Below are 12,368 nucleotides of genomic sequence, written 5' to 3'. Positions count from 1 at the left end.
TTTACTTTTAGTACCATTTGGTTTACATTAATTCAGCTGTTTAGGTTACCACAGCACTAAAAATAAAAGCTGCCACAACAGACAGAACAATGACTTTTAATAATCTGAGGCTCCCCAGATAGCAAACACACAATGCACTTATGAGTAGATTATTTGAGTATTAACAATTAGGTTTGTTTTGAATTTAGTGCCTGTAAAATTCTGACAGCAGCCTGAAAGGATCTATGTTATTCCATCTTTATACTGAAGTGGAAAACCCCTTTGGAAACAAAAGCAAGATTTTCTGCAAACTGTTTTATTACTGAGGTCTTTGGCAGAAGCAACCATCCTGCCTGCTCTCAGACAGTCCTGTCCTGTTGGGAGTTGGGAGAGGGTGAAAGAGCAACACGAGGGGTTGGCAGCTGGTGCTGGGTTTGCCTCAGAGCACCCACCTTGTTACACAGGTGTGACACAGCCCCGTGTGTGTGTGAGACACAGGGAGGGGCAGGGCAACACAGAATCCATCCAAAGCCTCAATTAATGAAGATAACAGCACATTCCCAATTCCAGATAACATGAAACAGGTGGCACAGGAAAACCATTGAGACAATGAAACAGTTTGTAGGTTTCAGAGGTATTAAAATGTCAAACTGAAGACTGACCACACCTACCCAAGGTCATTTCAGCAAATTAAGTAGAGACTATCAGGAGTATAAAGCAATACAAATTAAAGCTCTGTGTGGCCTAATTTATTGGCATCCAAATGGCAAACACTGGCTTCACACCTTTCACACATTTACCTTGGTAGGCTGATAATCGAAGAGCTGATAATACAAGAAATATACACTCCTTTCTTTTCAAAACATTTCACCTGTGGAAGATTCCAGTCACCCCCCCCTTAGTTAGCACTTCTAAGCACTTAGTTATGCTTCTCTCCCTTAAAATAAATAAATATAAAAGTGAAATATACTCACACTCCACCAATTACACGTAGTGATCCAATTTCCTGAAACTCTTCTTCACTACCAAACAGTGCTGGGACAGAAGTGATGCTTTCTGAAAACTCTTTGAACCATCCTCCAAAGTGGGGTTTCTCATATATTATTATCTAGAAAACATGATGTTGAGCTTAATCCTTCAAAAGCAGACAAGAAGCCTCTCCCTGTACTTTGCTGAAGTTATTTCCATGACTGCAGTTAACAGCCCCTTCAGGCTCCTCATCTGCTGAATCACACAGATCAGCTGTTAACAATATTTATATCTGTTTTTATTAGAAAAACACCCAAGCCATGCATGTATTTGTATAATTAAAAGTTACCTAAAGCATTAACATTTTTGTAGAAAAAGGAGCAATAACTCTGGATCAGCTTTCAGCTCCTCAGATCACAGAAGGATCATGGTCTCACTCACAACTCCTTGTACTAGAATAGGGGATAGGCTGGCAGGGTTCTATTCCTGTCCTCTTCCTCCCTTCCCTCTCCTTTTTTTTTTTAAACTTGGTATGTTAAATGGGAAAATCTCCCCCAATCCCTTTATCATTACAGTGACTAATGTGTCAAGTCAGAAAAACTCATTTCATAGCAAATTCACATTTTCCTAATACGTGAAAAACAAACCACTGCTTTTACACCCCATCAAACACTAAGTAACTTGACAGCACTAGTGAATTTTTCTTCAGCAGCAAGCACTGAATAGCTATCAAACATCACATACCAAACAAAAGGAAAGCAGCTTGCATAAAGGTTTTATATTCCCAGTGTGCTTCTATTTTATTGTCAATGCCCTCTGTGCTTACCTTGACATTCATTGGCATTTGCACCTTTAGTCCACCCTAAAAACAGATGGGGGGGGGGAAATAGGTATTTCCATTAAACTTGAAGTTCCACTTTGACATATGTTTTACAGTACTATCAGAGCATGAAATCTTTGCAATTATATTCACCACTTTCAGTGTTGGCCATAGATTTCAAAAGGCTATAAACACTATAAACCTGACCTACAAACAAATCAGTGCACTGACAAACCTCTAAGACTGCAAGCAATTTAAAAATATTCCTTTATGGTCTGGGAATCTAAAGTAAATACTTACTACATATTTTTAAACTAATGGATATTGACCAGTTTTTAAAATTAACTTTTAAAGCTTTATTGCACTCATTTCAAATTTCTAAAGCACAAATGCTGCAACACTAGAAGCGAGAGAAAACAGCAGGAGAGACAGAAAATAGAGTCTGACATATTCATGTTTCTGGTCAAAGAGCAAATACAACAAATGCATCTTCTCTGGAAATGTGAGTGAATGATGCTCTGTGAGAGAATAAGACACTGACCTCACTTGAATGACTGAAGAGACAGCTATAAGTCTTACTCCTTTATGGATTTTGAACTGTTTTTCTGTAGGCTTACTATGTTCACAGTAAAATTTGTGTTATACCCCTTCCCATCTCTCTCACACGTAGATCCGCGTGCTGTCTATCAACACAAAAAACCAGCTGCACCTCCCCAGATTTCTGGGCAATCTCTGGTCAGAGAAATACTACTGGGTAATAAACTCCTTATCTGGTCTTCCATCCCCAATAGACTCTAACTGAAAATAAAGAAAATCTAACTGTACAACTGAAAAAAAGAAAATCAACAACTTTGGAAGGGCTTTTTGGTTAATGAATTGGTGTTGGATGCAATAAAATGAAGAGCCCTTCAATTCTGTTTTATTTGACCTCCTCCCAACAACAGCAGCTTCCCAGGAAGATGCTGAGGCGTGCAGAAGCCCAGCAAGTCACAGTGACCAAAGCAAACACACCATGGAGGAGCATTACATGTGTAAGGATTAACCCGAAAAGAACATTAGAATCCAAGTTGTATTTAGGTCCAAACCTCTGGGGAAGCAACAACAACAACAAAGGAAGGCACACAGTTTATTAGGGAATTGTGAAGTCCTCACCATTCTTAAGGGACGCAGAGATTTTACATCTGCTGAAGGAATTTCAGGTGGTGAATCACATTCTTCCAAAACCGTCATCTCTCCCTTGTAATTCAAGTCTGAATAAGCAAGCCATCTACAACAGTAAGGATAAAGGACTCAATAAGTTCATATAATTAGATTTCAAATACAAACATCTCACTAAAATTATTTTCCTTTTTGTACTCATAAGAGCTAGATAATGTTTTAGACAGCACATCAAAACAAAGCTGTATTTAAATATGCTGGCAACATCACTGCTAAGATGATCTCAGACACTTTTCCTCAGTCCAACCTAAATATAAATGAAAGAGATGAAAATTACCAATTTGTTCACTCACTTAAAAAAGCCAGCTTGTTATTCCTGAGTATCCAAAAAAAAGTCAGTACTGAAGATATTTGTATTGAATTTTATCTAGGATTGTCACCTTATCAATTAAAAGGCTTCTAACATCAATCCCATGTAATTTTTTTCAGTGGAAGTTATTAAAGTATGATTATGTACAACACTCCTTTGGAAAGCTATTGTAATTTTGACATGAGGATTTAAAATGCTGGGAGTCCTTCACACTGTTTTAAATCAAAAAGAAAGCTAAGTGCAGAAGCTGGACGCAGGTTTAGTCGACCACGCAAGGAATGGAGGAAGAGGCACGGAGCCATATGGAAAGTGATGTTCCTAAAACTACCAAATTTTGTCAAAACTAAGACAAGCTCTGTTTTTAACTCCTTCACCATCTCGAGCTTCACAGACATGTTGTGAGATTGTGGGAAGGTAGACTTGGCTCACGTGGAAAGGCAACACTCCTGTAATAGAAGAGCTAATGTCATTCTGCAATGATTTATGAGAAGAGCCACACAACTCCCAAACTTCAGGAACTGTGAGGTGTTGGCCCAGGGAAGAGCCCATTCTGCTCAATATAGGAAGCACTGGGCTACCCAGGGGCCTGTGTCCTATTGCATCACCTCCCTGCAGAACAGCAGGACGTGGCTGGAGGTTGAGAAATGCTGGAATGATGTAACACTCATTTTCTGGTATTCAGCCACAGTGTTATGGTTGTAACAGGGTGGGTGACTTGGGACACAGTATTTATTCTCCAATGAACTCAAAGCTGATTATAGCTGAGTTGCTTCTTCTATTTATAAAGCTACTCAAATACGGAATTACTGAAGACTTCTGCCAGCAACTAGGAAAAAATGCCTTCAAAAATTTGGTTCTGCTACTAGGAGCCCACAGAGCACCATACTGAAATGTAGAGCTGGGAATATTCAGCGTATGTTTACTGATTTGTAGCAAAACCCCCCCAAATATTGTTCATGTTGCTGACTGACTTTCATCCCATGACATTACTCTTCTACCTGCTGGCAAAATGCTGTTAAAAAGGTTCAGTACTCACACTCCTGATCTGACTCTTATGTAAGGGTTTTCCTCAACATCCAGTTCTTCTAAATTGGCAACTGCACCCTGTATGCAGATGGGAAGTCCCTCTGTACTGCCAGCTGCCAGGCAGAACTCCACCTCTGGAATGCCACAGTCCTGTGGAAACAAATCAAAGGGTAATGTTTATCCACACCTGCAGACTCTGCCCCCAAACATTCCCTTTTTTGCCCCATCTTCTCACCCTTCTCCAGGCTTCATAGAATGGAAGGGTTTTATTCTTCTTTAAATGGAGGCTGGAATTTTTAAAAAGCTAAGGGAGGTAAATTTCCAGCTCCCACTAATTTTCAAAGAAGAAATTTATGCCTGTCAAGTGACTTTCAAAAAGGCCAGTTTAAATATTCTCCAACTAAAGGACTGAACAGCATTATAAAACTGACTTTTTATCTTTTAAAAAACAGTGCTTCCATAACACACATGATGCATGCATTAACCAAAACTTTCCAGAAATGTCTATTACATTCCCACCTCCCTCCCACGACAATCAAGTTCTGTAATGCAGAATCCAACTACAGTACCAAGCCATATGAGTTCAATTCTTTTTGTTGTGCTAAATAAATTTACAGCATTTTAGATGAAGGAAGAAAAAAAGAGCAATATTAGAAAACATCTATTTTATTAAGTAGACACTTTGGCAATTTTCCTGCTACCACAAAGCAACAACCTCTATTTCCTCACTGGAAGTTTATTACTGAGAGATACCACGCTGGAGAACAAACTTGTTGACCACATGCTCTTCTCTAGAATTTGCAGGGATTTTTATTGAGCCCCCCTCCTTTTGCAATATTTATATAACATGCATTGCCAACACTTTCTTCCCCAGCACTCAAACACATCGTGAACCAATAAGGATCTTCTGCAAGTCCCTGTTTCAGCAGGGTGTTCCAGAACAGTGAAAGGTGGCTCACGTGTGTAGCTGGAAAACAACACTTCTCAGTGATAACGTCCCAGAACGCTTCCCCTTCCCGACCCACGGACCCATTTGCTTTAGGACAGAGGGCTTGGACAGCATAGAGAGATTCCCAAAATCCTAAAGGTGGCTGGAGGAAGATGCCTCCTGCATGTGCACTAGAGAAGAGGGATGAGGACTGGTCTCTGAGGGTGCCCTCACAGAAGCACCTGATTTCTGGATTTGGTGAGGACCCAGGAAGGTCACATCATGACAGAGATCCTGCATGGACCGTGGAAGGAAAAACACAAGAGCATGCAGAGAAACCCAACAACAGGGCACAAAAGCTCAGGAAGTTCCAGCACCTCATCTCATGACACTGTCCTTTTGCATGTGGGCTTTGAGCGGGGTTCTTATGGGTAACATCCCACAGCTTCTTGGTTAGCAAGATTTTTTCAGTAGCTATTGAACTGTCAGCAGTGAGTGTGGCAATTAGAATGGATGCACTTCAGGATATTGTTTCACTTTGCTCCTGAGACCTGAGGTAACACAGTAATACTGTTTTGGCAACTCCCCCTCCTGCAGAGTCACATTTCCTCTGTATTGTACCTTGCAAACAATGCACAGTCTTTGTTTTTAGAACAAAAACTGCAATACAGGAATTTTTATTTTCAGATGAACAAACCCAGAAAAACGAGGAAAAGAGACTTTCTAGAAAAATGCTGCTTTATAGGAAAATGCTAAGGAACTCCACTCCTCAATTCTAAGCGCATTGCTAGACAAGGTTAAAAAAAATAAAAGCAATCTCCCCATAGTTTTCACATGTGTATGTATCTTATTAAGCCACAGTTAAGAAATATTTCAAGTCTGTGGGGTTTTTTCCTAAAAATATCTGATATGTAACAAGGCTGAAATTCAGAAATCCAACAATAAAGCTTGACACTGAAAATGGGAAGTTGCACCTCCAAGAATTCCACAAATAATGATGCCAGACTCCTAATGGTTTCAGATACATTCTGAAACAAAGTACCTACAAGACTAGACAAGTAGCAAAATAAAAGTATCTGCCTGCAGGCTCAGACAGAATATGAGATGGAATATGTTTAATTTTAATTCAGTAGGAGGCTCTTGTTTTTGTTTTTCATTTAAGATTGGAAAAAGCCAGTCTGTATTCTCTTTTCAAGTCTGCTCTCCTGACTCAGAAGCTCATGAAGCAGTCTCCAGCTCCAGAGATGACAAATGTAGCAGGGTAGGTAAAGCACAAGCACTCATAATAAAATCTCTCCTAGTTATCCCCATCTCTCTCCAGCCAGATTTTGAGAGCAATAAAAAAACCTCTACTCACAGTGATTGTATTTTTGAGTGTGTTCTAGATTAAGTCCACAAACTTCTTCCACAAAGTGTCACACAGTAAACTGAGGTCTTCATCGAAATCAATTCAAATATTTGTTTTTAAAGGTGGTAACATGGTTGAGCAAGAAGTACCTTGTATTTTCTGAGCACATTTTTTTAAAGTCACAAATAAACATTTTGACTTAAATATGCAATTTGATTTACCTGTACTGATGCACAGACTGCAGAAAATGGTAACATTTATTATTACTGAATGAGATGAATGTTATGTATTTGCTGATGCACACTCAGTGCTATGCTATTAATTTATACAATTCAAGCATGCAAATTTAGCTTGCTAAATATTGGCCCCAGCATGTTCATATTTGCCTGAGCATATTTAACAGGCCTCATTACTTTCAGAGGCTCCCTTAACGTTCCCAATAAAGCCACCATCTTTAGAAACAAAATGAAAACCACACAAATATGATAGCAGTCAGGTGGAGAACTAGATTCTTCAGTCCAAAGCCCTGTCATCTGCAAGGCGTCGAGATTTGGAAATGAGATGCCCACATGCAAAACTATTATCATACAAAGCTGCTACCACAGTATTTCACCCCAGATCCCAAACTGGAAGGTTTCCTCCCTAAACCCACCCCCCAAACTGTGCCACCCCCCATCACAAGCAGTCCAAACTCACATCATTCATTGTCCTACTGACCCATTAGGCAAAAACAGAATAAAAAGCACAGCAAACAGATCATGCAGCTGTGCTCATTTCCAATGATAATACACAACCAGCAAATGCTTAGGTAGGTCACAGCCTCCAGGCATCCCTCTCTGCCTTCCTTACTCTGTGGTATTCTCCTCCTACCTCCACAGTGTCATTCTGGAATGCCTGTGCTTCCCTCGTGGTCTTTAGGGAGCTGGGATGTTTACAAAGCACGTGGAACACTTACAGACACCTCCAAAAGAGTAACATGGCCCTCAGCAGAAAGGTGAAGGCTCCTCCTGAAGAGAAGCCTTTAGCATGAAATATTCCTCTTCAGTGGCATTTCTGACGTTTTTCTAGTCTGACCAAGAGCTCCAGAAGAAGTGACAGACCTAAAGCCTTCAACTCCCTCAAGGTGGTCTTGGTTGTTTATCCTTCTTCTGGATCTAGGATTACAGCCCTAGAAGCTCCAGCAGGGCTAAATAAATTCAGCACTGCTAGGCCTTCTCCTCGGACCTGCCAGCTGTGGTGACTGAAGTGATCAAATCAGCCTGTTTAACTGGGGTGATTTTGTGTCAACAACAGGACAAAGAATGACTGAAGTCTGGCTTCTTATGGGAAATGCCAAAACAAGGATGAGAGAAGAGCCTATTAAAAACCAGGCCTAATTAGTTCTGGTATTCACATGATTGCTTTGTAATACAGTCTAGACACCACTTTACTTTAGATACACGTTTTGTCTTTAGGATGCTATCTGCTTCTGGAGCTTGTTTTTTTAATATTACTCTCTGTTGGTCCTCCAGACTTTTTTATCCATTCATAATTCTTACTCCCAGTGCTCCAGCACTGGACCACTCTTGCTACCCATCACCACCAACCAACTACAGAACTCAACGGAGTTGGTAGTAAAGTAAAATAATACAAAGGAAATTAATGATTACTGTCCTGGAAATACCAGCCAGCAAATGAAACCATCTGAAACTGCCAGGTGTCTTCCTATGGCATCTGACAAAGTAGTCCCTGCTTAAATTATGAACTTCCTTTCCCCTGGCAAACCACACAAACAAAACAAACACACCCTTCCATGTAATGCTGTGAACGAACCCATTACAAAGGGCTTTGCTTAAGGAGACTCCACAAGGAATCCAGTTATTTCCTGCCCAACCATCCTGCAGACAGCATCCTGCTGTTTCAGATCCCTTGTCACCTTGCAAAATAGTGGTTTATAAGACTATTCCAGAATGGAGGTGTCAGGAACTCTTCCTGACTCTTGTTTTTGGGAACATAACATTTAGCACCCTCCCTGGGCTTCCAAAAACAGATAGAATAAAGCACAACACATGCAAAAAGGTCAGCAAATGTATATACAGTAGGCCAGAGAACTGACCTGGCTACACAGACTGTGCTGCAGGAGCTGCACTGAACCTGTGTGTGCAGGCAGACTTTGACAGCCTTGGCTCACGCTGACTTGGCCTTAGTGGAATTCAGTCTCCACATCATTTCAGACAGGTCTTCATTTTACTGGTTGCACAATCTGTTTCCTTGGAATCTCCTCCCCACAACTTTCTTGAAATTAAATACACATGGGTACACCTAATGCATATCCACAGGTAGCCAGGGCACAAGCTAACCACAAATTAGCAGAATCTCTGCTTTTTTGGGAAGGCTTGAAGCCAAATCAAGAGCACAAAGCTACTGGCAGACTGTTCTTTGTCAATATGACACAAAAAAAAAAAATTAAATGTACCTCCTAGAGTTTCCTTAGTAAAAATCTGTTTTTCCTCTTCTTGGCAAGCTGTTTTCTTCTCAAATATTTAGCCAATGTTCAAATCTGCTAACTCAAAGCAACTGAACAACCATTAAACAACCACCATAAAAAAAAAAAAAAAGCAGCTTGAAAAATTAGGAGACAAGCCAGATAGCCTGGACACAGAGCCAGTATGGCCAAACTAGCCTGGAGAAAAGACACTGACAGCCTATGAAAAAGAGAATGGCAGTAAAACATGGGAATCACACACATGAGCTGCCTGAAAAAGAATCCACTACTTGTCAAATAAAAACAACGCCTATATTTTCCACAAAAATAAATAAGGTAACACTTCGGCAAACTACCTTCCAAAAGTAGTTCTACAGCAGCTAAAAAACAACCTAAAAAAAGGAGGTTTGAAGCCTTGTTTCATGAACCAGGGTTTAGAGGACAACACCTGGCTTAGTGAGTGCACTAACCTCACCAACCATGCCTGCTAGAGGTTTAATTTACACAAGGAAAGTGTTGATTACTGAACTAGTGTACAGTAACAAAGCTTTCCATCTGTGTTCTATATAAATGAACCACAGACTGGGAGAGGAACCAAGGTCAAACCTATTTAGCTGTACTGCAAAGATTTTTATCAAGCATGATGAAGCTAAACTCGGTATCTTTCTATCCAAGAGTTTTCTTTCCTACCCAAGACACATCCAGCTTCCCTTGGTTTCAGACCATAGTTCCACATGTTATTGTGGAATACCTTTATTTATTTAGTTGCCTTCCACATTATTGATCAATAGTCGTATTACATATTGGTCAAAATATGTTAACTTCTTTATTCTTGCTTTCAGTCAGCCTCTTTTGGATTAATTAATTTCTAAGTTTTTTAAGAGAATGAAAAAGCATTTCTAATTGTCATGACATTACGCCCCTGTACCGATGACAAAAAGGTTATCAATTTTAAAATGACCTCTATACCAGCAGAGAACAGAGAAAGCACTTTACTGAAAATCTTTCCTGTTGTGATACAAATGATAATTCACTCACAGCAAGGGCCATTGCCCTGTGAGTAACTGGAATGCTACACTGAACTTCTAAGTCTTCTTAAATCACAAGATCTGGAAAATATATTCCTCATTCACTGAGTAACAACAGATGCATTATACTCAGTTTTAGACATTCGATTCTTATCAACAAAAAGCCTTCCAAACTGATGGCTGTAGGCAGAGCCACATGCTGTAGGTGTACCACTGGTCCACGTGGAAACCCTAGAGGTGGCACAGAGCTGTTAGAGGGAATGGCAGCAGGTTTTGGAGGCTACGCTGTACAAGTATGATTGGAAACCCAACTGCAACTGCAGCAGAGACCATACAGACACAGCAGACAGCTTAAGATAAAAACTTCTTCAAAAATATGAACTGATTCTGTTTAATTTAAAATAACTGGACAGGTCACTGTGTCATGCGAGGGTGGTGGCAAAGAAACACAATCAACCTGCTCATTAACTCAGGAAGAAAGGGAAATTTAGCACAGCAAAAGCTAAAGAATACACCACCTAGAAGGTGAAAAAAGTGAGTTATAGCAAATGTAAGTACAGTCAGCAACCCTACACACACATTGTCCACTGCCAGTAATATGCCACGGTGACCAACAAATCAATCACGCGCGTGAGAATGTTGTGAAGAAAGCCCGTACCTTTGTCACGTGTTTGATCGAACCAACTGTGAGGTTTCTTCGATGATGTTTTGTGCCTGGGAGATCCCAAAGATGATCCAGCACAGCCTCCCCTTCCTCTAGTACATGTTTTCGACCCTGGAACTTCGGTTTCTCATAAAAAATCCAGCTGCAATAATGATAAAATGAACTGAGTCGTTGCTGGTAGAGCACATCTGATGGAAAGCCCAGGAAAAAGCTCTTCTTATCAAGACCAATATCACATCTTTCTCATGCTGTCCCTCAGTAGTCACATTCACTTTAGCATTGAAAAGTAAAATACACAGTTCTTCTCCAGCACAAAAGATAAAATAAAAATACAGCTAAACCACAATGTAAATAAACACCCTTATTTTACCAGGACAAATGTATTTATTGTCACATCAAAACATGTCCTGTTCAGGCAGATACTACAAAAGGTATAAAACATATTAATAATGGCATTCAGCATTTCTTAGGATGTGAAGGAAATGTATGCAAAGCTGCACAAGGCTGCCTCAAAACTGCATAAATGTGGCAGGCATGGCTGACACAAGCATTCCCTGTAAGCTCCACCAACTAAATTCCAATGCAACAACTGACACAGACCCAGCTCCCCAAAGCAAATTGAGAAACACTTGCAAACTCACAGGTACTTGTATTTATCCTTCTGCATCCACATTCCTTTAAATGCCACATTAAAACCAGCAGCTGAGAATGTTCTTTTGATGGTCCTTTTGCAACAGCTACCATATAAGGAAACTGAACCATAAAAATCCACCTTTTTTTGTCATACACATCTCTAATCATGATTATGACTGCACTGGCTCAACACTTCAGGCAAGAACTCTAAACTTACTTGTGGCTCTATTAGAAACTTTCTGTTTGAACTTTCTCCCCTGGGGGAACAATACTTTTTTTTTTTTTTAAAGCCTTGTTTCATGCTTTTTTAGATAGTATCCGTCTAATTGTAAAGAAAGAAAATGACACTCCTGCAGATCAGACATGTGTCAAAAATAAATAAAAATACAAGAGGAACGTACATGCAGTCTATTGGAAAGACTCTATTTAAATATGACCTGGATTTCTTACCATCCTCTGATTATCCTAAGTATTGCTCCAATGGGAAAGATCCACGATGAGGCATCTAGCACATCAGAATGAACTTCTTGTTTACTTTTGTTGCCACAAGTATCATAAATAATAATCTGAAACAATACACAATGCATGCAAATGAGGGCCCATTTCAACACAGAGCACAGATAGTTATTTTTTGCTTGCAGCTTGTGCCCACTCAACTGAGAGGCTACACAGTTTCTTCTTTCATGAAACACTCTACTGAATGAAAACAACAATTGCTGAGAAAGACAGCAAAATTGCTAGTGACAGGATTTTAAATAATATATTCTCACTATTAGAGTGGGCAAGCATATGCTAATAATACACAAAAATACGTAAGATTAGACTAACAACTTCACATGCTTTCCATTCAAAAATGACAGTACAACAAATTATTCCATGTATCATGTTGATTTACGTGACACAAACTCTGCTTACCTTCCCTGGTCTTGGGTTGTATTTGAGACTTGCCCTGTCAATGAGGTTCTGAAAGTAAAAGGACAT

At 39.8% G+C, this 12,368-nt stretch overlaps 1 protein-coding gene across 1 annotated transcript in view; it reads right to left on the bottom strand.

The window, feature by feature from the left end:
- The window catches only part of LOC121673382 (very large A-kinase anchor protein-like), an 83,956-nt gene that overhangs the window by 27,455 nt on the left and 44,133 nt on the right, over positions 1–12,368 (bottom strand). Inside the window, exons 6-12 of the mRNA XM_042046656.1 lie at positions 12,303–12,350; positions 11,838–11,953; positions 10,749–10,896; positions 4,333–4,472; positions 2,921–3,035; positions 1,775–1,810; positions 954–1,087 (exon numbers count right to left, since the gene is read on the bottom strand). Of these exons, the coding sequence (XP_041902590.1) occupies positions 954–1,087; positions 1,775–1,810; positions 2,921–3,035; positions 4,333–4,472; positions 10,749–10,896; positions 11,838–11,953; positions 12,303–12,350 (737 nt within the window). The remainder of the gene's footprint in view (positions 1–953; positions 1,088–1,774; positions 1,811–2,920; positions 3,036–4,332; positions 4,473–10,748; positions 10,897–11,837; positions 11,954–12,302; positions 12,351–12,368) is intronic.

The sequence above is a fragment of the Corvus kubaryi genome, unplaced genomic scaffold (genome assembly GCF_017639235.1).
Source record: "Corvus kubaryi isolate FWS band 111438036 unplaced genomic scaffold, C.kubaryi_AGA036_p1.0 65374, whole genome shotgun sequence".
NCBI lineage: Eukaryota > Metazoa > Chordata > Aves > Passeriformes > Corvidae > Corvus > Corvus kubaryi.
This window is presented reverse-complemented; position numbering and strand designations above follow the sequence as displayed.